This window comes from Simochromis diagramma, unplaced genomic scaffold, assembly GCF_900408965.1.
Source record: "Simochromis diagramma unplaced genomic scaffold, fSimDia1.1 OVJJ01000753.1, whole genome shotgun sequence".
Classification (NCBI taxonomy): Eukaryota; Metazoa; Chordata; class Actinopteri; order Cichliformes; family Cichlidae; genus Simochromis; species Simochromis diagramma.
Window position 1 is genome coordinate 13,418,049 of NW_024387523.1, and position 26,621 is coordinate 13,444,669.

The following is a 26,621-nucleotide window of genomic DNA, read 5'->3' on the forward strand; positions in this document are numbered from 1 at the left end:
CAAGCACCCGTACGAAGCCTAATAGATTGATCTGGAGGTCAAAGTGGAAATAATTCTATATAGACCTTTTTATTAAAACTATGTTTCATACTGCCATTGTTTGTATTGACAGGATAGAGACAGTGAGAAAATGATATGTGGGGATTCTAAATACCACGTTACTTTGGACCTCTGACCTTTTCTATAAGGTCAGACTTTCCTAAAATGTATTTTAGCTTTAAAATGTGCTTAAAACTCTACTGCCTTTGTTTCTAAAAGTACATTTATAGTTTACATTTGAATATCATGTCACATTTCACACACGTCACAGTTAATCTCTGATTTTAACTGCAATACAAACGTCTCATAGCATGTTTAAAAACAACAAAGAAAACAAAATGTTTCATTTTGTTTTGGTGGTTTTATTGACAGTAAGACGGCCTGCCATAATCAATTTATTTCTGTGCATTTACTGTTATTAAAAAATATATTCATGTACTGTAAAACCTCACAAACTTCTATTTCCCCTGTTTAATTTATTTATTGAGTTCTGGGCTGTTTAAGTGGGTAGAACAGAACAGCAAATCAGTGCATGGGGGACATTAGAGCCAGTGTCTCTAACACACCCTGCTATAGAAAATATGATCAAAGTTACCAGTGCATAACAGAGTGGCCAGAATCCAAACACACATTTGTCTGTACAATCAGCCTAATGAGACTTAAATGAACTAGACTGATAATTTTTTAGCACATTTCTATTCAGTTGAACTCTCAAAGTACTTTCTACTCCAAAGCTTCATACAGCAGCATTCTTGTAATGTGATTTATTTTGGGGTTAAGCCATGTAGAAGAGCACTCCTGAGAGGAAAAGATGTTTGTGGTTTGAATCTTCACAGCTGGAATGTAAGTACCTGTTATTTACTTTGTGGCCACTTGAGGGCAGCAGAAGAAAAAGTCAATGTGATGCTGCTGATGTCAGATGCTTTAATTAACAGGTCTTATCAATACTTTAAGATCCATTGTGAAATGTGTTGTTTGAACCATTCCTGCATGACAAATAACATGTTAGATACTCTGTACTTGTCATATGGTATTATGATGTTATCATATATATCATGAAAATTAAATAAACAACAACAAGACAACAAGTTCACATTTTACATTACAGGTTTTATGTTATTGGAAGGTCTTGTGCTGCACAAGTTTTGACTCCTGGAGTGCTATATAAGGACAAAGATTGCTAATTCAGAGTCTTCTATGAACTCAGTCTCTGAATCATTATAAAATAGGTAGCAACAAGACAATATGAGTGAAGGTTACATGAGTAACAATTAGTTTAACTGTCTAACTAAGAAGCTGGCAGCTTCATTAGCTGAGAACCTGACAGATCTTAGAGCTTCTTCACAACATCATCATCCTCTCTGTGATGAAGAAAGCACTCTCAGCGCCCGATCTGTTCGTGGTCCTCTTCGAGACCCCCTCATCAGTCTCCACCAGTCCATGAGTCCATGAATTTTGACGAGAGCGAAGTCAACCTCAGTGGGTTCCTGATCTTCTGACCTTTTTTCCACATCATTTTCAGATTTTGGTCTCCTTGTCCTCTTTCCGTGTCCAAAGTTTACATCAAACACCATCCTTTTAGTTTTCCTCAGTAATGCAAAAAAAAGTTAATAATTCTAGAAAACTGAAGTATTATAAGAGTCAAGAAGAAAAGCACCTCAACATTGTATTTCCCTGTTGTCTTTAAGTTATTGTTATTCATTTATATTCCACCACTTCAGAAAATAGAACTGCGTTAAATATATAGTCAGCAAGAAACTCCTATCATAACGACAAGAAACTTGCCTTCAGGCAAAGGTTTCCCTGGCTCTAAACATAGACACACCCACATGCCGTTTTTCGCGCGAAAAGCTGGACTAGACCAATTTGAGAAATGGGGGAAAGTAGAAATACTACTACTTCAAAACATAGATAAACCTTTTGACCAAAACCTACAAATGAGTGAGACCGTTGTGTTTTGATTTAAAGACCGTGAGTGGAGTCTCAAAGTTTAAGCAGTTGGACTTAACTATAAATTAAGCAAAAGATCAGCAAATACAAAACCCCCATGTTTGCATTCGCCGGGCTTTTCTAGCGGTTAGTTTTTAAATCCACCTCTATCGCCGAGTCCCATGTAGCAAGTTAAAAGTTATTGTTATGCCACAGTCTGGTTATAAACAGAGTAAAATGACCCTCACGTCAAAGGTAAGTCGTAGAGCAAATCTCGTGTAAGCGTGGCTTTCTTTTGCCTGTTGGATTTTAGGGTAAAGAAAAGTCCTGCCGAGTCACTAAACGAGATCCAAAGCCGCTAACATTGGTGGCATGGTCGGCCTGAATCACTAAAGTTACGATTCGTTTTCTGAATTATATACAGGCTAGTTCAAAGGTTTCTTTTGTACATGTCATCTGGCAAACCAGCGACTTGATACGTACTCAGCTTCGGATTAGTGTTCAGGTACATTCTGAGTTTAAGGTTGTGGTAAAAATGAGCTGATGCTGGGTTTAGTTTTGTTTTTATGGGGGGGCTTCATGGGTGGGTTCCGGTTTGTTTTTCTGCGAGGTCAAAGGTCAGCTTTGCTGAAGCTGAAAGGGGTGGTTTAGCCAAACAACTGGGACATCAGCTGCTTTCCTGAGACAAAGTTTTACACAGCTCATTAGATGACAGATTCATTTACAGCACGTAAAATCTGAACCTCTTCCCTACACAAATGCCTGTAAACAGACTTTACATTTGATAAGCTGCCTATAAAATTGATTTTGAAGCAGTGATGCTACTATAACATCTGATTTAAGCTGGCGGATTCTTTTATATTTACTTTATCAGTAATGGTGGAGAGATGTTTTTTCTATTGTAAAGCCCACTTCTCCATTTAAAATTTGGAAATCATAAATATCATATGTAATTTAAAAATACTGATTCCTTTTTTTTTTTTTTGCACAATCAGTGCTTTGGTGTCTTCTCTCTATTTGACCTACACTGGCAAAATGTAGGCACCCAAAGTATGTGAAAAGTAGGGCGTTAAAGAGTCATTCATCTTGCCTAGAGCCAGCTTACTCTGATTGGCTACCCCTCTCAAACAGAAGGTGGGTGGTACTTCTACGCTCAGCCAAAGATGTGTGCCAGAAACTATCACAGATTTTTCCTTTTTGACATTATACAGAGTCAAGTGTGAAGAAAAAAATATTTGTGATAGGCTTGTATCGAATTATTTTACATTTTTTACCATGTTAAATATGAGCATCTAGAATACAATAGAATAGAATATCCCTTTATTGTCATTGTACATGGAGGAGTGCATGTGCAGGAGGAGTAGGATATAAATCGTAAGACGACAGGAATAAATGGCAAATAGAAGAAATGTGTACAATCAAGAGGAAGACAAAACAAAAGAATAGATCTAACAGGTCACCGTTAGATCTCTCAGAAGAAAAGAAAAACATCATATATAGAAAATGCATATTAATATCAATATTATTATTATTCTTAGCCACAGAAAATTAAGGGACTGGCGAATCAAACAGCAATGCACTGTGTGGAGGACCACACATAAGAGTCTGTCAGGATTGACGTGCTTTTGGAGTCAGCCTCAAGTGGCAATGAAAGGAACTGGCATGTGCATTTTGGCCTCATTTCACAGCTCTGGAAGTTGCCTCTTGTTTTCACCACACCTTTCACATAGTGGAGAAGCTTGTCCACTAATAGCGAAGTAGCTCCCTCTAGTGAAAAATGTTGACTGCAACTTGTTTAATATGGTGCTTTACATATCTGCCAACAGGCTCCATGCTTCAAATCCAAGTATATAACTGCCGAGCTGGCTCATCTGTTCACCCAGTCAGACAGTGAGGAGGACTTTGAAGGTTTCAGTGAGGATGAGGAAGAAGAGGATAGAGGACGCTTTAACAAGCAACTAAGGACCAAAGTATGAAACTGCTAACGCTGTGTTGTTTCACAAAAATGTTACAGCCACAGCAGAAGCCTGCATGCTTTCTTTTTCTCTGGTTTTCTGCAGGTGGTGGATTCAGAAGAGGACAGTGACATAGACACAGGCTTCCACTCCGATGAGGAGGAGGCCCCACCAGCAAAGAGAAGGAGTCTTTTAGTAGCTCTGAGGTAGGTGCATGTGTAAAACTGGTTTAAGTAAGTTTTGGGTTGTTTTTTAGTTGCTGTTGCTGTTGTTGTTTTTAAGTAACTTGATTAGAGTGAAACTGGGCTCCTTGTCACTGTCCCTAAATCTGTGATTGCTGACGTATCTTCTTTTAATATGTATAAGGTAAAAATATAAAGGTACTATTATTTAAAATGAAAAAGCATAATGAGCATTCAAATTATCATTTTTTTTGTTTCTCTTTCTGTCCGTTTCATGTCTGTTGTGCTGATTCTGCAGTGATTGAATAGAGACTTTTTATGAAAACTTTCTCCTCAGGTTTCCTGTCAAAAGAGTGTCTTCACCCAAGAAGGAAACACAAGAGAAAAGCGTTAAAAAGCCAGTCAAAGGAAAATCTCCCTCACAAATATCCAGAGGAAGGCAGAAGGTGAAGCAGAAACAGGATGAAGAAAAGGAGGAGGAGGAGGAGGATGAAGACAAAGAGGAGGAGGAACTCTCTCATAGCCTAAAGAAACGAGACAAGAACATCCAAGAAAACAAGGCCATGGTATTGAACCCTTCCTGCCCTTTCATATTCTGACATCTCAACACATTTACAATAATACAACAGCTTTTTCTTTGTCAGTAGTTCTTAACTTGATTATGTGGTGGTGTTTTTTTGTTTGCTTGTTTTGTTTTGTTTTTTGTTAGCTGGCCAAGTTGTTTTCTGATCTGAGTACAACGATGGCTGACCTGACAGCACCCACCACTCCTCAGGTGAGTATATGTGGCAGTTTCATGTGATGGGAACATAAATAGACAAAAAAAATAAAAAATAGTGAAGCAATCTGGAAGCCCATCGAATATTGTACTGAGGTCAAGACTTCCTGACAGTGTCCTTATGCAATAATGACATTATACTGGTCATTGTTACAAATATAGATTAATTTAAAAAAGCTAATAGCTAATATTACAAGGTTGACTTGCAGTCTGGTGATAACCAGCGGTTGTAAAACTGTGTTTCAGTACATAAAATCTCTCACTCGCTGTTTACGTGGAGCTTTTTACCCTCAGCCGTAAAAGGCTGATTGGGAATTGTTGTCACCCTGCTGGGCGGCGTAGAAACCCGCTTATTTTGAATGGATACCATAGATGTGTGTAGTAGGAGGCTGAGGGGTAGGACTGGCAGCCACCAGTAATTTTTCTTTTTTAACCTATAGTACATGCAACCAAAGCACTGTCAAATTTAATGGGTCCATACTACTCAGACTACAATCAAAAAGCAGAAAATGTCCAGCATCAGTTGGTTAAAATTCTACACATTCTTATAAAGATATAGTCTCATAGAAATAGATGGAAGTATCGGAAGAGTTTATATTTGGTGCATTCAAACTATGTAGAAATAAGACTATACTTGCTAAGTATATGTCTGTACCGAAGTATGAACCGTTCTTGTAAGTAGTTTTTAAAAACACACACATAACACTAAACAAGAAAACAAATGCAAAACTGTACACTGGTGTGTATGTTTGAGTAAGAGGCATGAACCTCTTAAAAATGTAAAAATATTTTTATAGGTGTTTTTTTTTTCCATGCTTTTGTGTTTATTTTGTTTATTTATTTTACAGACTCTACTGTGTTTTTACTGACAAACATTGTCTTTGCTCTATTTCCGCAGAAGAAGAAACGGCTGTCAGAGAGGGCAACGCCAAAGAAACGCAAGTCTGAAACGGACGTGGTGTCAGAAAGGAGGAACCCGTCGCGTAAGGCTCGTCCTCCCGAGAACTTTGCAGTGGAGGAAAAGAGCGAGCCAGTTCATGTCCGAAGCCCCCGTACTGTAGACATCAAGAGACTGGTGGAGGTACAACACCCAGCACACTGTCTGCTGACATATAGCAACACAAACGCATGGATGAACTCAACAGGAAACAAAGGGCTTTTTGATCAAGCAGGTTATTGAAAATTTCCTTGTCTTTAATCTGGACTTGGTACAATTTAGATATGCACGTCTGTGTGATAGCACAGACGTGCATATCATAGTAAATTGTCATAATGACACTCTGTTGGATGTTTAGTTTTGAGAGCTCTTTAGTGGAGTACTGCGTGCACATTTCCCCCCAAACCAATTACTCCTAAAACATCTGCTATGGATTTTATGTATAAAACTGATATTTAGTCAGTAAGGATGAATAAAATTCGTTTGTGGCATTTCACTTTTATGTAACCTGGCAGGTGGACGGGGACCATGTTGGTGAGAAACACAAAAAGAGAAGGAGCCAGTCTTCCAAGAGGAGTCAATATTGCGTGAAGTCGGTCGACGAGATCACCAAAGAAGACCTGGACAACATAGCGTACCGCAGCAAAGACAAGATCTGGGACAAGGAGAATGTGAGTCTAATCAGGCCGTCCTCAGATTTGGGCTAACGGTAGTCTGCAGCAGTGTGTTGTATTCTCAGGTTTCCTGAGTTGGAGCAATTTTTTTTCACCCTGTGTGTGTGTGTGTGTGTGTGTGTGTGTGTGTGTGTGTGTGTGTGTGTGTGTGTGTGTGTGTGTGTGTGTGTGTGTGTGTGTGTGTGTGTGTGTGTGTGTTCGTTCTCTTCCAGGGAAGCTCATGTCACCAGTGCAGACAGAAGACTCTGGACACTAAGACTGTGTGTCGCAGTGGTTTCTGTGTGGGGGCCAAAGGTCAGTTCTGTGGACCGTGCCTCAAGAACCGCTATGGAGAGGACGTATGCACCGTGCTGCTAGACCCGGTTAGTCCTAAACCACATGTTTCTCACTGTGGGTTTAGTCTACCCCAGGCGATCGTGGTTTCTTTTGTCTTTCGAATAAGTAATAATCTTTTGGTTGTTGTGATTACATTCTTAAATTTTCTTTTTAAAATTTATTTTTACAAAAAGTCGCTGCACAGCGATGTGATGCTCGAGGAAGTCTTACATAGTGGACAATGTTCTGAATCTCTTTAAAATCCTCTGTCATCGGGAATTTTTAAATAAAACTAAACTTAGAAGTGAACAGCAGTTGGTACATGCATAGCTCAATGTACAAGGCAGAGAGCGCCCCCTGCTGAAACTTTAATGTAATTACTGGAAAGTCTGAGCACAAAAGGTACAGAATGTTGTAAATTCGACTAAAATATATTAAGGAAAAAATGCTGCTTTGCACATGTATAGGCTTTTTTTTTTTAACATCAAGTTTTCTTTTAGCTGATGATCATTGCTGTTAAGTATCAGTTGTAATTTAAGTACATTTACATATATAGAGAGGGAATGAAGATGAGGAATATCTGTGTTAGCGCATAATGTCCAGCCTGAGATGTTTCTATGGCAGCTGTGCTTCATATTGATCTTGGTTCTTACACTAAGGAGCTCACATGTGGCTCAGATCTGAGTGAGAGCTGTGATTTAAGTTGAGGAGGAGTCCAGTATGACTGGGGGCAAACTGAGGAAGCTTCAACAAACAAAAATCTAACAAAGAGATGAAAGGTTATAGATTTTTCACCAACAATTTGTTACTTATTCTTTATTACTGAGATCAAAGCAGAGACCATTTATATGAATTATTTAATCATTTCCAATAGAGTGTGCTGAAGCACAGAGCCTGAAGAACAGACAATTAGTGACCAACTGAACAAACAGAGTTGGGATCTTTTCTTTGTAGACGTGGTCGTGTCCCATCTGCAGAGGGATGTGCAACTGCAGCCTGTGTCGTAAGAAAGAGGGCCGCTGTGCCACCGGTATTCTGGTCGGTTTGGCTCGCTACAACGGCCACGACAACGTGCACGAGTATTTGGAGAGGTGAGTCTGTGGTTTGGGATTTTTTTGTTTTGAATATCACAAACTGGATTTCCCAAGAAACTGATATGATGTAAAATTATTTTTCTAAATTTATTGACGATAAAGGGCACGAATTACTAAACAGCAAAAGTAAATGGCGTGTGAGCGCAATCCCCAAATAGCGCTCATAGGTGTGGTTAGTTTTACAGCTGATTTACAAAAGTTACACTGTTTTATTAAGTACAGGTGGAGTCGGTTCATTTTGTTGTCAACCACAGAATGTTTTTTTTTTTTTAATGTCTTTAAATAAAACTGCATGTTGCAAATGTTATTATCAGTTTGGATACTTGATGTTGGTATTTTATATTATAAAAGCGAACATTTCCTAAAATACCTCATTTTGATGCTTACTAATTGAGTCTGAATGTGAGCGATTACTGAAACAATTACAATGATTAGCCGACACATGAGCTGGATAGATCGTAAATATAAGTGTCGGGTCTTGTTTGCTTTGTATTTGTTGTCTCATTGATTTTTGGGTGTCTTTGGTTGAAGGCCAGTATGCAGGCAGTGATCGATTCGGTCTTGAGCTCTGAGCACCGTGTGTTCAGACTGAAATTGTTGACGGATCAGTGATGATCATAACCACTGGTTGCAGCCTTTATTCAGCCAGCAGCTAAAACCTAGAGCTGTCATGTCTGATTGTGTTTTGTTTTTTGTTTTTTTTCTTTCTCCAATGCAGTATTCGAAAAGAGCTGCAGTGAAAACAAGAGACCCGATCAGAGGAGAGAACTTGCAAAAACAGATGATATCCAGGGGAGGAGGATCTGATGCTGCACAGTACATGTACTGTAGAAATCATTTTAAATGCACATTTTTAGGTTTAGAGCAAACTTTACTAGACATACTAAATCTAAAGTTTGTTGTTGTTGTTTTTTTAAGCTGAAGCACCTATACTGTTCTATGTTTTATATATGCTGATTTTTTTTATTTTTTTTTAAGACTGCATAAGATGCAGGGATGCTTTTTCTTTGTTTTAAAGCCAGTACTCACTTTTTACTTGGAGGTTTGTTTTCTTTTGGGTCGTTTTTAATCGTGATGTTGCTTGGACAGCTGTAATGTTTTAATTTTTGTGATTCGGGTACAAACAGAGCCTTTAACACAAACTACTGTTTTAAAACAGAGTTACTTTGCAGCTTTCCTGTCAGTCTACTGTTTATCCTAATAAAGGACATTACTATCTGAACAGTTTGTTGTTTTTTATGCAGTACTATAATAATCATAATCATCATAAAAATAATAATAATAATCTAAGTGTTAGAACAGTTCAACCCTTTTTTGGAATTTGTTTGACATAAAGTTGTGAATAATTAATTTCTGAACCAAGACTCAGCTTCAGTTTGAGGAGGTTTGCTGTATTTAGACTCTTTGTATTTGTAAAAAAAAAATTAAAAATGTAGGGCATCCTCAGGTTCTGGTCATGAATTTATGTCACACCAAAACAAATGTCTAATCAGCCAATCACGTCGACTGAAACTCAAAGCGTTTAGACACGCAGACATGGAGGAGAGGACATGCTTGAATTCAAACTGAACATTAAAGGAAAAAGTGACTTTTGTTGATGTCCAGTTAGTTTTGGACCCTTTCTGAACTGTGTAGATGCAAGTGAAGTGAGTACCTTCTAACTGACCCATAAAGATCCTCGTGGTTCAAACAGTATTTTGATAGGAGTTAAGATTAGTTGAGTTAAAACTTTTCATCAAGTGCACCGAGAGAAATTTGACCGTGATTTCCCACAGAGTAACACTATGTCAGTATTTACTGCAGTCCAGCTCAAAGCTGTTGGCTTTTATCTTCAGATGGTGAATTTAAGTGTATGGGAATTATAGAGCATTCTGATCGGTACATTAATTTCAGGCTTATTTTTCATTGGTGGATTTGTCTTCAGCAGGCAGCTGGTTCAACTCAGGGCAGTTGATGACTTGTAGAATCATTTTTTCCGACTGGATGATTAGAACTGAAAGCATTTGTCTGTAGTTGATTCGCCCACATTTCAACTCATCTAACCTATTTTAATGTCTCTGCTTTTAGTGTGTAAAGGTGATCTCCTAATTAACACACAGTGAGTCTTAAAGTGAAATCCACAAAACAGTTCAAGATTAAGAACTATTTTACCTGTACATTTGATGCCAGTTCCCCTCTTTCTCTATATGTCACTCACTCGCTGATACTCACACACAGAAGATATTCTGCGAATATTACGGTGTTTCCTGCTTGAACTTCAGCTTTGAACAGCTCTGCACTTTGGCTTTCGTGTGAATCATTCATTGTATTTGTTATTCAACATTTTTTTCACCAAAGATTCAGCAGTTATACAAATATAAATCAAACCATTTTTTAAGGAAATGTATTCTGCGGTTTTATATACCAGTTTCAGTTACTGTTGTTAATATGTTAACAGTAAAAATAAGTTTTCTTAAAAATAATAATACTACTGTTATGTTACTTACTGTACTTGTGGAGGAACCCTAAGAGACTCTTATAGACATCTAAAGGAAAAATATTTTTTAAATATACATGCAGATTCATGCAGGAATATTGATGAGTTTTTTTTTTTTTTTTTTTTGATTTTGTAGTGTGAGAACAGACAGATGGGAGTCTCATAGTCAGTCAGTTTCTCTGGGTCTGAAGCAGCAACAGCACAGACCTTTGAGTTTTTGGAAGACGCCCCGTTCTTTCTTCTTTGTCTTCCTGATTTTAAGGTCTTTAGACTTCTCTGGAATATTGATAACAGATACAGCTGACTGAGACATGGATGGAGTTTTAGAAAGAGGTTCCTCACAGGGAACTTTCAAAAGGAGGTTCTTCGCTGAGGGGAACAGCAGGCATTGGCCGACTTTCAGACTTTTTGGCAGGGTCTTTCAGAAGGACATTCTTCATTGGAAAGAACATCAGAAATTGGTGGAGTTTCAGAAGGGGGCTTAAAGATCTTGGATATATCGTTCTTTTCTACATCTGCAATTGAAATGAGCAGCACTGGTGCAAAGTTTGCACTGTTGGTGAGTAGAATTTCTTGAGGATATTTGTCTCTGATTTTTGTCAGTATGCTGTGGACCATGTCATCTCTAATGGAGCAGGAGAAGATGGCCTGGCTTTCCACCGCTGTGAGAGTTTTGTTGACATGTTCCAAAGTGGCCTTTGTGACACTGAAGGAGATTATGCTCAGATTCTGGGACGCCCTGTTCAACAGGGGGCGAGGAGGAAGCTCCCAGAAGCCCTGCAGGACGCAGGGAACTACCTGTATAACCAGTTCGTGTGCGGTGAGCAGTTTGGTGCTTTGTGCTTCCTGATGCTTCTCTTTCAGGATCTGAATGTAATTTCTCACCATGCTGAAGAGTTTAGGTGTTCTGTAGAATAAAATTATATGAATGATCTTTTAAACATATCTAAAGCATCACAGAAATATTGAAACACTGTAGCTGGACTATTAAGAATCTCACTGATATTTAGGACGTACGGCCTAAGGAGCATCCACGCTTGAAACTTTATATCCCTCATTTTGTTAATGACATTCACGGCCCAAACCTAAGATGAAAAACACATTTACAGTGCATTTTTTTCTAGAGGTTATGTGAACATAATGAAAAAAATAAATGTCAAAAAGTCTTGTGAGCTTTCTAGTCTCACCAGTTTCAGAAGAGGTTTGGCTTCTTCTTCATCGAAATCATCTAATTCAAACTCTCAAAGCCTTCAAAAGAAAACAAAAGAGAGGTTTTCTCACAGCATTTACACTTTAACTCACTGCTATCTGAGTGTCTCTTTGCTTGTCTCCACCAAAAGATCTCTTAGATCTTCATGTTTGATGGGATTTTGTTTTCCTTCTGAAGCCTAAGAAACTCCATCATCATTGCAATCTAGAAATAAAAGGAGACATTTGAACACCACCAAACTCAGGTCCTCGGAAATTACCTGTTTTATGTTCGTTTTGGTTTGCATGGATCTGGGTCTTACCTGAGCCCTGTAGCCTGGAAGATATCAGCAGGTCTTCACAGCCATGTCGTAAATGCATGTGTTGAACAAAACCTGTCAAAGAAATAACGAGTTACTCATTGTAATTTAAACTGATCGTCAGTTTGTCAGCTTTTAAAACTACATCAAATTCTTTAAACTGAAATGCAGTAAAAACAAATACTGTCACATACCCTGATGGGTTTGTAGATTCCTCTACTTGCTTCCATTGAAATGTTGTAGTTGTATCACAGTCGGGAACAAAAAATGTCAAAATATTGTGTAATGTAAAATGTAGACCTGAAAATACTAAACGGGAAGGTTTCTCTTGCACAGATGAGCTGTTTGAGCTGCAGGTTGATAGAAATATTGGTGTAGGGGACTAATGCATAAATTTAAAGCCTGGCAGAATGTGGTCAATGCACAGCTTTGGTCATTTGGAGTAACTGGCCCTTTAAACAGTCCAGATCAAAAGTTTTGAAAAAATATCTTACACACTGTACTACACTGTACACTGTAACTACTGTACTTCTAATTTCTGCTTCAAAGTCTATTTGGACAATTTGGACATGACAACCATTTACTGAAGTATAAAATTATGCGTTCCGAGGTTTACGTTGGGACCATGGGGTCAGGAGTAAATTAGATTTAGTCACTGTCTGAACCTGAACTAACAAATATATTCATATTTAACACGCTTCCTATTGTGTGACAGGAAAATGCTCCTCTTACTCTTTATGTCACTCACTTGCTGACACACACACACACAGAAGACGTTTTGCAAAAATTCTGTTTTTTATTTGAGATGATTGAGTTTAGGCTTTTAAAATACATCATTCCACTCTTAAAGTGATTTAATGAATATGAGATTTCAATATTCATTCAGATTTTTCCTAAATCTAAATTTTCTTTTATCATTGTACATGTACAACTTTAAAACTTCGTCTGTGTGAACTTTATCTTATCATGGGTGAATGATTCGATGTATTTCCGTTAAATTTAACAAGCTTCCCAAATATTTCAGCAATTAGAGGATTTCAGCTAAAAAAAAAAAAAAAAACCTATGAAACGCTAAACTAATGGTGCCAAAGCCACACATATACAGGCTACATGTTAAATGACTTCAGCTCTCACAGTGGTCGGTATTACATCAGAGTATCTTCAACAAGAGGTAAGGGGGGGAATCAAGCTCACGTGTTTAAACTACAACACAGTAACCTAACAGGCTGCACCAGCCGAGCCTGAATAAGCAGTTATTTTGTGTGTATCTGGTGTTATTTAGCCCCGGTGAGTGGGGTCAGGTGCAGGTCATCTGCTGGTCCCTCTGGTTACCAGCTTGTGTCATGTGAAAGCATGTTCAGAGGTTATCCTGAGGTCACTGGCTCTCTATGCATCTCATTATTATGCAGCATGAGTGAGAAAAGTATTACAGCTATCATTTGAAGCTCTAATCTTACCCATGATGCTCAGTGTGGGTCTCCTGGTTCTCACTTAACATTACTGGGATTTTTAAGCACTGAAGAGCCACAGAGAGGCTTTATTGTAGAAAAACCCCCCCCCCCCTCATGCTTCAGTGTGTGATAGGAGAATAAATAAGTCTGCCTTTGTTCTGATACTTCTATAGCTTATTAGATTAAAATAATTGATACCTACAAAACTTGACAGAAGCACCTGAGGGTGCAGAGAGAAGAGCTGCGAACTGTTTTTGAAGTGCTTCAAAGGAGTGACGCGCCAAAGGTACACGTGAGGTGCCAACTACGTGACACGCTTTGTAAACCCAACAGAGTGACTTGTGGGTGAACCCTCACAGGCTTGGCGCTTGGCGTTGCAATTAAGATGTTGTTTTTGTTGATTATTTTTATTTCTGGAGTTTCCATCATCTAAGAAAAACCTCCAGAAATATACAAGAAGAAATTCAATCAAGCAGGTTTGACAAATTTCTTATTGAGTGTCAAACGATTGTCTTGCGACTCAGGTCGGATCTTCGCAGCGCCATTCCGAAGGCCACAAGTGGCACAAAGAGAAACCCGGGAGCAGAAATTGTTCCCACAGGGAGGGCGGCTACTTCATCATCACCGCTGTCAAAACACAGCTGAGAGAATACCCAGTAATAAGGAGGCGGCACGAGTTATAGCTGTGTGTCTGTGCAAAGAGCACCATATGTAAAAATAAAATAAATTCGCAGTGACTCACTCCCCACTCAGAATCATCAGAGATGAAATGTGAGCCTCACTTTAAGAATCACTTTATTGTCAAGTGTTATGCAGGCAAAGCATCTTTTCTGCTTGTAATTTTTCTTCCCTTTTTTTTGTTTTTTGTTGACATAACACATTTGTACAAACCAGTTTTAAAAATATCAATAAACTGGAGCCTTTGAGGCTGTCCTGCCAAAAAACCCATTATCAAATGTCATGGAGACGAACAAACATCTTTAGAAAAAGATTTACAAATGAGATGTCACTACAAAATATCAAAGAAAGAAAAAAAAAAGAGAAGTCGTCACACAAAATATTACCAAAAAACATCTAAATTTGTTTGGTATCAACCTTTTTCAGCTTTAAACAATAGTAACTTTTTTTTTCTCCTTTTTTTTCTTTTTCTTTTTTTTTTTTTGCTTTCTTCTTCTTTTGTTTGTTGATTTTTTTTCTCCAAAAACACGTTATGGCGCAGAGAGAAAAGAAAACAGAAGAAGAAATGAACAGCGATGGTCAGACATAGAAAGACAAAAAAAGAAAAAGAAAAAAAACCAGAAGCACAGAGAATAAAGAAGAGAGAAGCAGCACTACGGCAAAGAACTGAAACATGCTGTACACAACCTCAGAGTCAACGCGCACAAATACAAGTCCAGCAAAAAGGCAAATATTACAAATCAAGGATAAATAATAAATTAGCCATACACAGTGGGGGTCCTGTGTGTTAACATACTTAAGGAGGGGTGGGGGAGTTAAAAGAATTGATAAATTTTATAAAATAAAAGCATCTTATTATTTTTTTTTAAATTTCAAATGAATATACGCACTGAACTAACACAGAGAAACACCACCAGAAAACATTTCGTAATATCCACGTAGCTAAACGGCCTGACCGACTCCCACCCAACAGCTCCGTCTTATATATATATACCTGCCTGTGCTTTGGTTTGCACTCCGCGTCACCCTCTTACAAGTCCGGAGAGCTCCCCTCTGACTCCGTCCGGCTCACTCCGGAGATCCCTCTGTACGACAGCTTGTGTTAAGGCAATTGTGGTACATCGGTCATGTAGCGGGGTGGGGGGTTTAGAGGGGCGGTCATTAGAGCACAGAAAGCAAAAAAAATTTGAAAAGAAAGAAAAGAAAGCAACGCTGTCACCACAGTTACGCCGACCGTGCCGTGTTGTTTTGTTTGATGTAAAACCTTCAAACACGTGGCGGCGTGAAGTGTGCAGCCGTGATGTCAAAGCCACCCTGTGGTACCAGGTCATCCGGATTACGGCGCTGCCTTCCTTAATCTTAGAGCGAACTGGCTTGTTGTATTAACAAGAGAAAACTTCCCCTGACAATGTAAACATTGTTTCACTAGGATTGTCATTATTACAGTATTGCTTTCACTACACAAACAAAGTTGTAGAAAGCTAGATTGTTTTTCTCTATAGAAACCCTTTTTTTTCTAATGGCCACTGCGCCTCAATAGGAATGCATTTTATAAATCTTTTTTTATATGTGCTTTTTTTCCTCCCCTACTCTTCTTTTTTCTTCTCTTTTCTTAGAATTATCCCCCTATATTTGTCATCTGATCGCAAAAGAATCAAACACCTGAATCTTATCTGAGGACTTAAACCTGAACCATGAATAAAAACTCAAATTAGGTAGATCCTCTGCAGGACAGCATGGGAGTACACACTCATTCACACAGCTCACATTTACACCCACCCCCCTCCCAATACTGCCCCTGCTCTGTCACTGATCTGCAACAGCTCTGTACCTTGATTGACCCTCAGCACTGCCTGACAGGTGTGAAGCAGGAACACAACTTTTGTGCATAGAGTTCTGTTGTGATTAGGAAAATGTCTCTCAGTGTCGGGTGGTTTCAAATTCAGCAGGTCCCCTGTCTTGTGCTAATCTGCGTACATCCCTTCCCCGCCACACCTGAAATTCTTAATAGATTAAACTTTTATAAATGCCAAACTAATCTTTGATACACTCTAAATTTCTTTATTTTGTTATTATACGCGTTAGTTTTGTTTTAGACTGTTTATATTTTTCAGGTTTCCCTTCATCGCATGGATCCCTGCCCGTCCCTTTAGAGTCTCTTCGTGAGCGAACCCTTTCAAAATAAGGTCAAATTTTAGAAAAAAAAAGGAAGAAAAAAAAAGAGAAAAGTAACCCCTTACAGTCCTTGCAAAGACCTCCAAAAAAACAGGAAGCCAGCCTTCCAGCGAAGAGACGGGAGGCAGGCGCCTACTCAAACTCCTCCTCTTCCTCCTCCTCTTCCTCCAGGTGATTGGAAGTGGTCGGCGTAGCGGGGTCAGAGTCACGCGACAGTGTTGCTACGGCGACAATCTGCGGGGAGGCGCCGAGGTCCTCGGGAGTGTCTTCCTCCATGTCGTCAGTGGTGATGATTGCCACCGCGGCGCTGCTCTTCTTGTTCTGGTGGGTCTTGATGTGCTTCGAGAGGTGGTCGCTGCGCATGAAGCGCTTGGAGCATTCGGGACACTCAAAGCGCTTTTCTCCTGCAACAGTGTGGAGAACAAAAAAGTCAGACTAATGTTTTAAGGAAGACTTTAAAAGAAAGAAAGTAAAGAAAAATTGTGATTCCACCTATTTTTGCAGCTTTTCTCTGCCCTATAGATTATTTGGGTGGTGGGAAAAAACAAAAACCTTTAAAGGTGCCACTTTGGCTTCTGCTGGACATTTCTCAAGAACTGAGGGTAAAATTAAAACATTGCAGCTCTAGTTTGCATTCAGCAGTGAATTCAAATTCAATTCAAAATCACCCTGCATGTCTGTGTCTATGCTTTCTCCCACCTGTGTGTGTTCTCCGGTGTCTCTGCAGCTCGTCGCTCCGGGTGAACCTCTTGCCACAGAAGATCCAGTTACAGACAAACGGCCTCTCACCGGTGTGCCAGCGCAGGTGGGCCCGTAGGTGGGATGTCTTTCCGTAGACCTTCCCGCAGCCCTCCATGTGGCAGATGTGCTGCTTTTTCTTTGTGGGATCCCCGCTGTTCCTACAACACAAACTTCTGTTATGAGTGAGGACCAGGAGGTTTGTGAGTGTGTGCTACAGATCAAACTCAAAATACTCCTATAATAATTACATGTTTATATTTGTAATTCTATAATTTTTATATTACAAAGCCTTTTGCTTATCCCCCCCCCATATACTCTGTAACCCTAAAGCTTTAGCATTACCTGAAAGAAATGCATGCAGGAAAACAAATGTTCTCAGGCAAAGTCCCTCCCCTAAACCAAATAGAGCATTTCCTGTAGTGAGAATATGGCTGTCATGCACTCCTCCTGTTGCTGCGTGTTGTGTTTAAGAAGCCAATTCTCATGACATTTTCAGTGCTTCATGTGTGAAAACAGTTTTAGATATAGTTTTGTGCTTTTGTCTCATTTAGTATGTGCAGATGCATGAATTGTCAAGTTGGACCCCGCCTTCTCTTTCAGTCGTTTGCCTGCACCCCACCCCCACTTCTCCTCTGCATTTGCAAGCCTCAGAAGTTATCTCACGAGCGCTGAGCCTAACTGCCAACGCGTCTGTGTATGTTAAGCAGCGTAGCAGAACAAGGTACAAATTTTTTATGAATCAGGAAGTAAACTTTATGTCTCATTAGCATATATACATATATATATATTTTTTTAAAAACATCATATGGACATGGTAACCAATATATGAGTATGTAAAAATTTCAGCTTAGGAATCCTAATCTTTTACTCAATTAAAATTCAATTGCATCTTTTTTTTAAACCACTGATGGTGCATGATATTGAAAATTCTGGAAACAATAATTTGGTTTGTAAATTGAGAACATGTAACTAGAGATTTATGGAGAATGAACTGTGTCAGTCTTGTCAGTTTTGTTAATTTGTTAGTAGTAATCAGTACAGAGAGAAAACTGCTGTGAGGTGATGAAAAAAAATCCACTACGGAAAGACTTTTAAGTCCAAAAACAAAAAACTGCTTCCTTTGAGATTGTATAGTTTGGATTCACTATAGCTTCTGAGCCTTCAAAGTCCCTTCAAAGACTAGAAATAATCATGAGTATCTTATGCATGCTTTGCATACCTTCCCTCTCCATCCCTGCAGTTTGGACAAGAGCAGGCAACACGTCGAAGCCTCTTGCTGGGCGGTCCCTCCTGGTCTGAAGAACTTTGCACAGAGCTCAGCTGGTCTGGACTCATTGACGAGCCTGATGCAACATTGCCCACAGTGACAGTCACTGGAGACGACTGAACTTTGACCCCATCTTGACCCTGTGGTTGACCTGGAGGATGATTGAAAGTGTGTAAACACATGATCAAAAACAAGAACAGTTTCTATATTACAACAGAGAAAGTTAAAAAACAAGAACACCTTTGACTACAGGCTGTACATACAATATGGAGCCACCATTATATCTCCCATTGGTTTGAGGTGATCTGCTTTGAAACTTTAGGCCTAAAGCATATGCTGCATTGTCTGTTCTATTCTAAATGTACTAAATGAGCATATGAACTTCACTCAAGAAGACTTGAAACTAACACTTAAAGCCTTTAACTCTTTAGGAAAATAATTGCTGAGGTATTAAAACAAGTGAGATGTAGTATCATTTTTCATAGACTTTTCTACAAACTGATACCAAGAGAGTCACCCTCTGCTGATCACTAGAAAGAATGTAGTTCAATGACTTGGTCTTCACTTTAAAGACAGAGAGGCAACATGCACTTTTATTACAGACTATGTGTCATACACACAGTCTAACTGAGCAAGCAGGAGAGCAGGACATCCTTTAATTCAAGCTTTATAGATTAGTTTGTCATGATATGTGGGATTAGCGCACTGGACTAATATGATATTTTCTCAAGAAATAAAGACTCTCTGTCTCCACAACCCCATTGCATTCACAGTTTATTAAAGTGAGCAGATTGGTGCTGAATACACATTTAGACAGTTACTCTCATAATGCCCTTACCCTGTAGACCAGTAATAGTGAGTGGTACGCCCTGCACCTGGACCCCAGCTGTGCTCAGTCCTGCAATGCTGACCGTCTGCACCCCTGACCCAGGGTTTATCTGGGCTGCACTTAGCGTCAAGGGAGCTCCACTAAGAGAGACTAGTCCCCCACTTCCAACTGCAGTCCCACCAGCTACCGGAGCCAGCGTCAGCTGCTGTGGCACAGCTGTCCCGAGACCACCCTGCAGGGAGACTCCACCGGGTAGCTGCAGCGTTTGCCAGGTGAGCTGCCCAGAGGGTGATAGGGTTGGGGTACGAATAAGGACCTGGGCAGAGTTCGGGAAGGCCTGGATGGGCTGCAAGGTCTGTCCTGGAGCCAGCTGCAGGGTCTGAATGTGCTGAGGTTGCTGTTGGCCCTGTGCCTGACCCTGACTCTGAGCCTGGGGCTGCAGCTGGATCTGCTGCACCAACTGGTGACCCACCTGGCCCACAATCACCTGCTGAATGGCTCCAGGTGTGTCTGCCTGGTTCTGTAGCCCGTTGGTCTGATTCTGGCTTTGAGAGTCTGCCTCGCTGCTCTGCACTTGGGCGTCAGCTGATCCACCCTCTGATCCAGCTGAAACCACTTGAGCCCCATCAGGCACGCTGTCGCCTTCAGCTACTGCCGTTGTTGATCCAGCTGCAGCTGTGGTAGGAGCCACAGCTGTTGTCACCAGCTGGTTGCCATTAGCAACAGAGAATGTGCCATCTGCTGATTGGATAAGCTGCACAGCTCCACCCCCTCCGACATTATTGATCACAGGCAAAGCCAGGGTCATGCCACCAAGGTTTATAGGTACTGTGGTCATGACAGGAGTTTGGGAGCCTTGCAGAGTCTGCAGCTGAAGTGGGAATGACTGCGCAGGACGGATCTGCAGTGGAACCGTCTGATTGGCTGTACTCGTCAGGATGGCCTGCTGGTTGGTGGGTTGAATGATAGCTTGGGTCTGGCCCGAACTCGGAGTCTGGATGAGCTGAACCTGCTCGGGAACGGCCCCGATGGACGCTGTTTGAGGGCTGATGTGGATCTGCTGTCCATCTGCAGTCTGCAAGTGCGGGATGACCTGATACTGGACTCCTGCTCCGGCATTGGGCAGGTTCTGAACCTGGATGATCTGAAATTGCTGCTGCTGATTGGCTGCGACACTGTTGGTCCCACCTACTGCCTTTACCTGCCCAACAGGAAAGGAGCAGTAAATCAGTTATGTGGACAAGGATTAAAAATTGATAAAAACATTTGCACAAACACACCACTCCCCTCACCTTACGTCCACCAGGTGAGCTGTCATTAGTCAAGGTGGTGGCCACGGTCACAGCAACAGGTTGACTGGTGTTCTCCTTGGCCATAGTAGGCGCTGCTGTAATGATCTGCCAGCCGTTCCCTGTGAACTGTGCCGGGACCAGTTCTAGCTGCTGGGGCACTAAGGCCTGACCCCCAGCTGTGTCCACCACTATTTGACCCTGGATCTGTCCCGCCTGCAACTGGATCTGACCAGCCTGGACCTGGATCTGCTGGGCCCCTGCTTGGCCCTGTGCCCCCTCTGCTCCCCCCTGCCCTCCGATCTTACTGCAGGTGGCTGCTAGCAGAGCCAATGGAGAGGGCTGAGAGGAATCCTAGAGGAGACGGTAGAGGAAAGGGGATGGAGGAGTAATGGATGGATGGATGGGAGGGGTGAGAAGGGTGATAGGGAAAACAAGAGTGACAGGTGAAGGAAGGACAAGAAGGGAGTCAGGGTTAAACATACATTAACAGCTTGTACGCATACACAAACAAAGCCAAAGAGTACATGTGCAAAGATAAAAACGCTTAAGGCTGGGGATGATAGCAGGTATCATTGCAAACGCTCACGCAATGATTAATTTTAAATGAATAAGAGAAAAAGAGCGAGGGGTGGGAAATAACATGGTGCAGAAAAAAGAAACACAAAAAGCTGAGTGAAAGCGAGAGAGAGAGAGCTGTCAGTGGAAGTGGGCGGTATTACAGGAAGCGAGTGGGTGGGCGTGTGAGAACCACATTTCTGTTTTCTCAGAACACTGGAAGAAAATGCCGCCTTCTCTCTCCTCCCTTTTCAAAGGAACTAGGTCGCAGGCAAATTTTTAATGCTCAACACCTCACAACAGTGCACGGGGAAACAGCCTAGATTTTGTAACAACTACAACAGCAGGAAAATTAACACAGCAGCGATGCTCGTCATGCACATTTAATGACAATAAGATGCGCACAAGAACAGCTGCCTGGCTCAAAAATAATCTCAAAGATATATATGTATACAACCTGCTGCAGAGAGAAGTTTCACAGTCTTGGGGCCACTTAACCAAAGCTGCAGGTCTTTCAATAATATCCACGTGCAGAATTAAATCATTCTGACCATAATTCAAACAGACAGTTCAAAAAGTATAGCGGCTGAAGTGTGACAGCCGTGTAAGCCTATTCATGAGGCTCTGGGTTGGCTCACTGTAGGGCTGCACAGAAGCAGGAAGTGGAATTCACCAGAGAAACGCCCCCAGAGGTGTCTGGCTGGCTAGGCTGGGAGGGAGGGAGTACATTTTTGGCCTACAGGCAAGGGAAAAGTAACGAACTATAATAAACTCCTGTCTCCTTGTTTTTACCTGTGATCCAGAACTTTTCCCCCTTTTAGATGCTTTCCCTCCTTCAGTTCCAGATGATTCCTTCTTCGAGTCTGTGAGGAAGAGGCAGAAATGTTAGAATATTTTCAATTACAATATTATCACATGGGGATTACTGAGTACTACAAAGTCCCGAGCAGTATACGGGGCACTGCATGCTGCAAATAAAATCCAAGCAAAAAAAAATAGCATATATGGCATCACAGAGGTGATCAATATAGACAGAAGAGAAACCAGTAACCTTATCATCAATATCAAAGGGGCATTGAGCTTCCTATCTGTCAAACGGCTATAAAGAGGGAAAGAGGGGTGGAGACGGGGAGGGGGAGGGTACCTACCACTCATAACGCATTAATATACCGAGAGGGAGAGGGTGTAGTTCACGGTAGAAGGCCGGCCGGGTACACAGGCGGAGGACGGCCTATATGTTCGGCTCTGAGCCGTGGCGGATCTGCCCGTTTGACGAAACCACCCACCGGCCAGGAAGGGCGGTGCCAAGCGCAGGAACAATCAAACAGCCCCAAATAACGGAAATAACAGAGAGAGCGGTGACCGTCCCCGGTCCGCCGGACACCTCACAGATCCGTCGTATGACTCCTTTACCGGATAGACAGTCCATAAACGAACAAATTGGCGGTTGTCAGAGTGATATCCACAGAGAAGTTGGCAGTGTGTGACCGTAGAGGCCCACCCACTTCCATTTAAGCATCAGGACAACACCCTCCTCGCAGCTCCTGCCTGTCACCGCTGTTTCTCACGCCGCACGACGCGGGGACGCCTCGTCGCTGTCCGTCGCGCGCCGAAAACAAACCGTCACCTGTGTTGGTATTTTAAGCGTGTTCCCCTTTTTTTCGTGCACAATTGATTTTTTAAAGGGGGGGATACAGGGAGATAGCTGTGGCTTTTGTGGGCGGATGCGCTCCTCCCACATATTCAGATTGGACGACGGGGCTCGGCGTGCGAGGGTCGAGATGGGAGTTGTATTTTGGTGAGGCCTCGCCTTCTCGAACTGGCTAGCGCGAGCGGGACTACAACTTCCGTGATGCTCCGGCTTGTCGGTTGGGTTTGGAGCGGCGGTGTCGGTAGTCATGTTGGTGTGAGAGCGAGAAGGAAGGGCGGTGACTTCTGTGTTGTGGGGGTTGGGCAAACGGGAAAGGAGGTGTGTGTGCGCGCCCGTGTGTTTTGTGCACGCGTGTCAGTTTCAGAATGTCAGTAACGGTTAAAAAATTAAGATAATCAGGGAAACGAACGATTCAATTATTTTGAAATCATTTAAAAGGTGAAAATGCAACAGTGTTGCTTCTAAGCTGATGTACGTCTATTTATTTACCTCATCTATTTCCCCCCTTGTTGTCAACTTTAGATCCTATGTAGTTGAAAATTACGTCATTGCATTGCCAGAGGCTTTAGGAAATTCACACTAGTACAAGATTTGTGTGTGTGTGTGTGCGTGTGTGTGTTTGTGTTGTTATGCAATTGTGAATTGAATATGTGGGTTCTGATTGGCTAGTTCAACAAAAATGGTTCTTCAGACAAATTGAACTTTTGGGATATGCATTATAGCTGCATTCTGCCAATCAACAGTATTTTTTACAGTGGGGGAAACAATTATTTGATCCTTTTGAACAACTTGTATTTGAATTTAGTTGCAAAGAAATAAACTGTCTCTAATTGTTATGAAAGTTTTATCATGGAGAGAGACTACTTGGATACTAACCCCGAGTTGCTCTCCAATTCATCGGAGTATGTATGTGAATTTTAGGTAGGAAGCACTTAAAAGCATAGAAAAAAGTGCTTGTGTGAACTGAGTGTGAATGTGGCATGTTGTATAAAGCGCTTTGGGTGCTCTAGGAGAGTAGAAAAGTGCTATATGTGACTTCAGCTTGGGTACCTTGATGGATTTGGTAAACAGGCTAACATCCCAGACTGCCATAAACCACAGATGTTTAAAAGAATGCTAAGAATCTGAATAACTGATGCATTTAAAAAAGATCATCTACTAACTAAATCACAGTAAATATAGTAATTATTTATTTGTTCATTAAGTGACTTTCTACAAGCTGGTTGCTTATATAATCCAGCTACAATACACACTGTTTTCTGTTTAGACCAATAATACATAAGCAGTCCATCTGTTTAAGCATTCAGGAGCTGTCCACGAAACAAGAATCAGCCTGGCATGATAACTTTAGCCCATAAAGTGACACTGTTACTACTGTTCTGTAAATGCATCTGGGGTGGTTTCAGACCGAGGAACAACAGCTGTACTTAAGTGTCTAAATAGAAACAGAAGTCATGTCTGTCATTCTATTGACAAAACCTCTTTCAGACTTCTAAACAGTGTGTTTTTAATGCATCTCAGAAGTAGAGGTTTGTGATGAAGCAGAAGGCCTGTATGAGGGCCTTTAGGCCTGTATTGGTTTCTCCGTGGCTTTAGCCAGTCACAGCCCTGGTTCTCCAAGCAGAAAACATCATTAGCAAGAGGCCAACTGAGGTTATGGCTCTGGCTCACAGGGGAAATATTTAGGTTTATAGACTGGCAGCCAAGGCAATGCAGTTGTCTCAGTGTCTCACCCCAACATAACATCATAAACACTCAGACAGGATGGTATAGAAGTTCCAAATCTAGTATTAATTAAAAATGCGACAACTCATCTCTTTTAGTCTAATTGACGTGTTAATAAGTTGTTTCCCTGAACATGATCCTTTTATGCCTTCGTGTGCCTAAATGAGGAAACAGTGCATAGGTAGCCCTAAACCTTTGCATCATCTTAGTATGCACAGACCTCTAAATGTGTAAATAAGTGTCTCACGTGTCTTCACCTATCTGCTGTGTGCCTGTAAGTTAAACAAACCCGCTCAAACTCTGAAAACTATTGCAATATATGTAACAATCAGAAGTCATTGTTGAGAAAGAAGAGAAAAGTGAAAAAATAACAAATGTACAGTAGGATTAAGCATCGTGCTTGGCTTTTTGTCTGTCGCCATCTTAGTTATAAAATAAGTTTATCACTAGTTGGGTAGCCTGTTTAGCAGGGTGCATCAATGATCCAATGGGACATTAAAGGGGTTGTTAACTTTGGCTAGCATAAAACAAAATGACCTGAAGGAAACAGCTGTTTATTAGCACAGCTGAATTCTCAGCAAAAGGTTGCCAGTTGCTTTATGTGTCAGAATGTGTTCAATATATCTCATTTTAAAATATTAAATGGTAAAAGATATCATAAGCCTTCAGCTTTGTTCCTCATTGCTCACACACAGCCACTAAGAGGTTACTGCTTCCCTAACTTTGAAACCCTGATGGTATAAACCAACGTATCTGAGACTGTCTATCATGCTGCAGTCCTCAGGAGGAACTGTTCAGCTGTAATATCAGCTGCTTAGTTTCCTTGTGGCTTTCACACGTTAACGCTGTTAAAAACACAATTTTCACTGGAGCAAGTCTTTCAGCCTTGTCCATGCACGTAGCTTGCATGTGATAAAGCCTAATTTAGTCCCTGTGTGTCTCATAGACATTCTTAACATGGCCTTTCACATTTGAGTATCATAATGCTGAGACATATCTCATGAACGAGACTTTTCACACTTAGAGACCTACAGAAATTTTGAGAACTTTATTCTTGTAGCATGCTCATACACTTTATGCTTATGTGGTTTCGTTTCCCCTTTTCAAAGGTTTTTATTCTGTTTGTGTGTGTGTGTGTGTGTGTGTTTGGGGGAACGCTGCAGTCTAAACATATTTTCATAATGAAACTATGTTCACAGGAAAACACACCTGGGCTGGCCTAGAAACATACATGCACATGCACTGTAATTACTGCGGAAGCCACGGCCCTTGTTCCCGCCTCCTGGGCCACTCGGCAGGGCGTTGCTAGGCAACGAGGTCTGCTCGGAAGAAGGGGTGTTGTTATATATGTATGTAAGGTGGTGGTGATGGAAGGGGGTGTGGTAGAAAGAAGGCTGTTCTCTGGGACAGATAAATATCCTGCTAACAGAAAAACTAATATCCACTGCAGTAAAACTCTATGATACAATAAGGCTTTAATTTACAGCAGGTTCAATCCTCGTTAAAGTTGTATTTATCATATTTGTCTGAAAAGTCATTGAGTTTCCTGCAAAATTTAGCAGTCCTTTATGCTCACCAAAAGACAAATAAATAAATAAACAAATAAATAAATAAAATATCAGCATATAAATAATAAACATTACAGCTAAAGGAATCCACGATGGGAACAGGTTATAAATGATAGTTCCATTTGTGAACATCTGCAACCACTAGATGGCGCCATGTACCAATCAGGACGACAGATTGTGTACTCGTCCTTGCAGCTGTTATCACGAAAGACGTTTTCAGATTTCTTACAATGAAAAAAAGTTGTTTAAAAAGAATCCGTTGCAAGTCAAACTGCTACATTGCAGGTAGAGTCAAAGGTTTTCTGAAGGGTCCTTTTATTTATTTTCTGTTGTTATACAGAGCCACGAACAAAGTGTTTGCCACCTTGTTGATTTCTTAGTTTTTTGGTTACTTGTCACACAGACTAGTTTTAAATCATCAAACAAATGTTCATATCAGACAGAGATAACCAGAGTAATCACAAAATTCAGAATGAAATGATAATTTTATTTATTAAGGAGAAAACATATCTAAACCCATCTGGCTCTGTGTGGAAAAGTAATTGCCCCCTCCCTTTTTTTTCACATCACGAATTGACTGTGAATAAGCAAAGTTTTGGAAAGCTGAGTTCAATTTCACTGGTCACACCCAGGCCTGATTAAGTAGAACCTGTCTGACAAAGTGACGTAAGATAAAAGATCTCAAACAGCAACACATTGTGCCATGAGCTAAAGAAACAGATGAGAAACCAAGTCACTGACATCTATCTATTGGGGCGATTGTGGCTCAAAGAGTTGGTAGTTCGTCTTGTAACCGGAAGGT

At 40.9% G+C, this 26,621-nt stretch overlaps 2 protein-coding genes across 2 annotated transcripts; one reads left to right on the forward strand and one right to left on the reverse strand.

The window, feature by feature from the left end:
- Positions 1-1,986: 1,986 nt before the first annotated feature.
- Positions 1,987-9,125, forward strand: cdca7b (cell division cycle associated 7b). Its single transcript, XM_040021023.1, has 10 exons — positions 1,987-2,223; positions 3,795-3,938; positions 4,029-4,129; positions 4,443-4,671; positions 4,815-4,880; positions 5,782-5,964; positions 6,336-6,491; positions 6,707-6,856; positions 7,764-7,900; positions 8,622-9,125. Exons 1-10 carry the CDS (start codon positions 2,176-2,178, stop codon positions 8,641-8,643), a joined length of 1,236 nt encoding a protein of 411 aa, XP_039876957.1. The 5' UTR covers positions 1,987-2,175; the 3' UTR covers positions 8,644-9,125.
- A 5,758-nt stretch (positions 9,126-14,883) lies between these two features.
- On the reverse strand, positions 14,884-22,694 carry sp4 (sp4 transcription factor). Its single transcript, XM_040021024.1, has 7 exons — positions 22,024-22,694; positions 21,668-21,738; positions 20,321-20,671; positions 19,038-20,229; positions 18,152-18,350; positions 16,891-17,090; positions 14,884-16,595 (listed from the first exon to the last, which is right to left on the reverse strand). Exons 1-7 carry the CDS (start codon positions 22,028-22,030, stop codon positions 16,324-16,326), a joined length of 2,292 nt encoding a protein of 763 aa, XP_039876958.1. The 5' UTR covers positions 22,031-22,694; the 3' UTR covers positions 14,884-16,323.
- Positions 22,695-26,621: the final 3,927 nt, after the last annotated feature.

Excerpts from the sequence above, each read along its gene's own strand:
- cdca7b (XM_040021023.1), top strand. The coding sequence starts at position 2,176 with ATGCCACAGTCTGGTTATAAACAGAGTAAAATGACCCTCACGTCAAAG. Across the intron at positions 2,224-3,794 it reads AAATGACCCTCACGTCAAAG|GCTCCATGCTTCAAATCCAA; the intron begins GTAAGTCGTAGA and ends ATCTGCCAACAG. Across the intron at positions 4,672-4,814 it reads TCCAAGAAAACAAGGCCATG|CTGGCCAAGTTGTTTTCTGA; the intron begins GTATTGAACCCT and ends GTTTTTTGTTAG.
- sp4 (XM_040021024.1), bottom strand. Across the intron at positions 20,672-21,667 it reads GGAAAAGTTCTGGATCACAG|GATTCCTCTCAGCCCTCTCC; the intron begins GTAAAAACAAGG and ends CGTCTCCTCTAG. Across the intron at positions 18,351-19,037 it reads CACTATTACTGGTCTACAGG|GTCAACCACAGGGTCAAGAT; the intron begins GTAAGGGCATTA and ends ATCATCCTCCAG.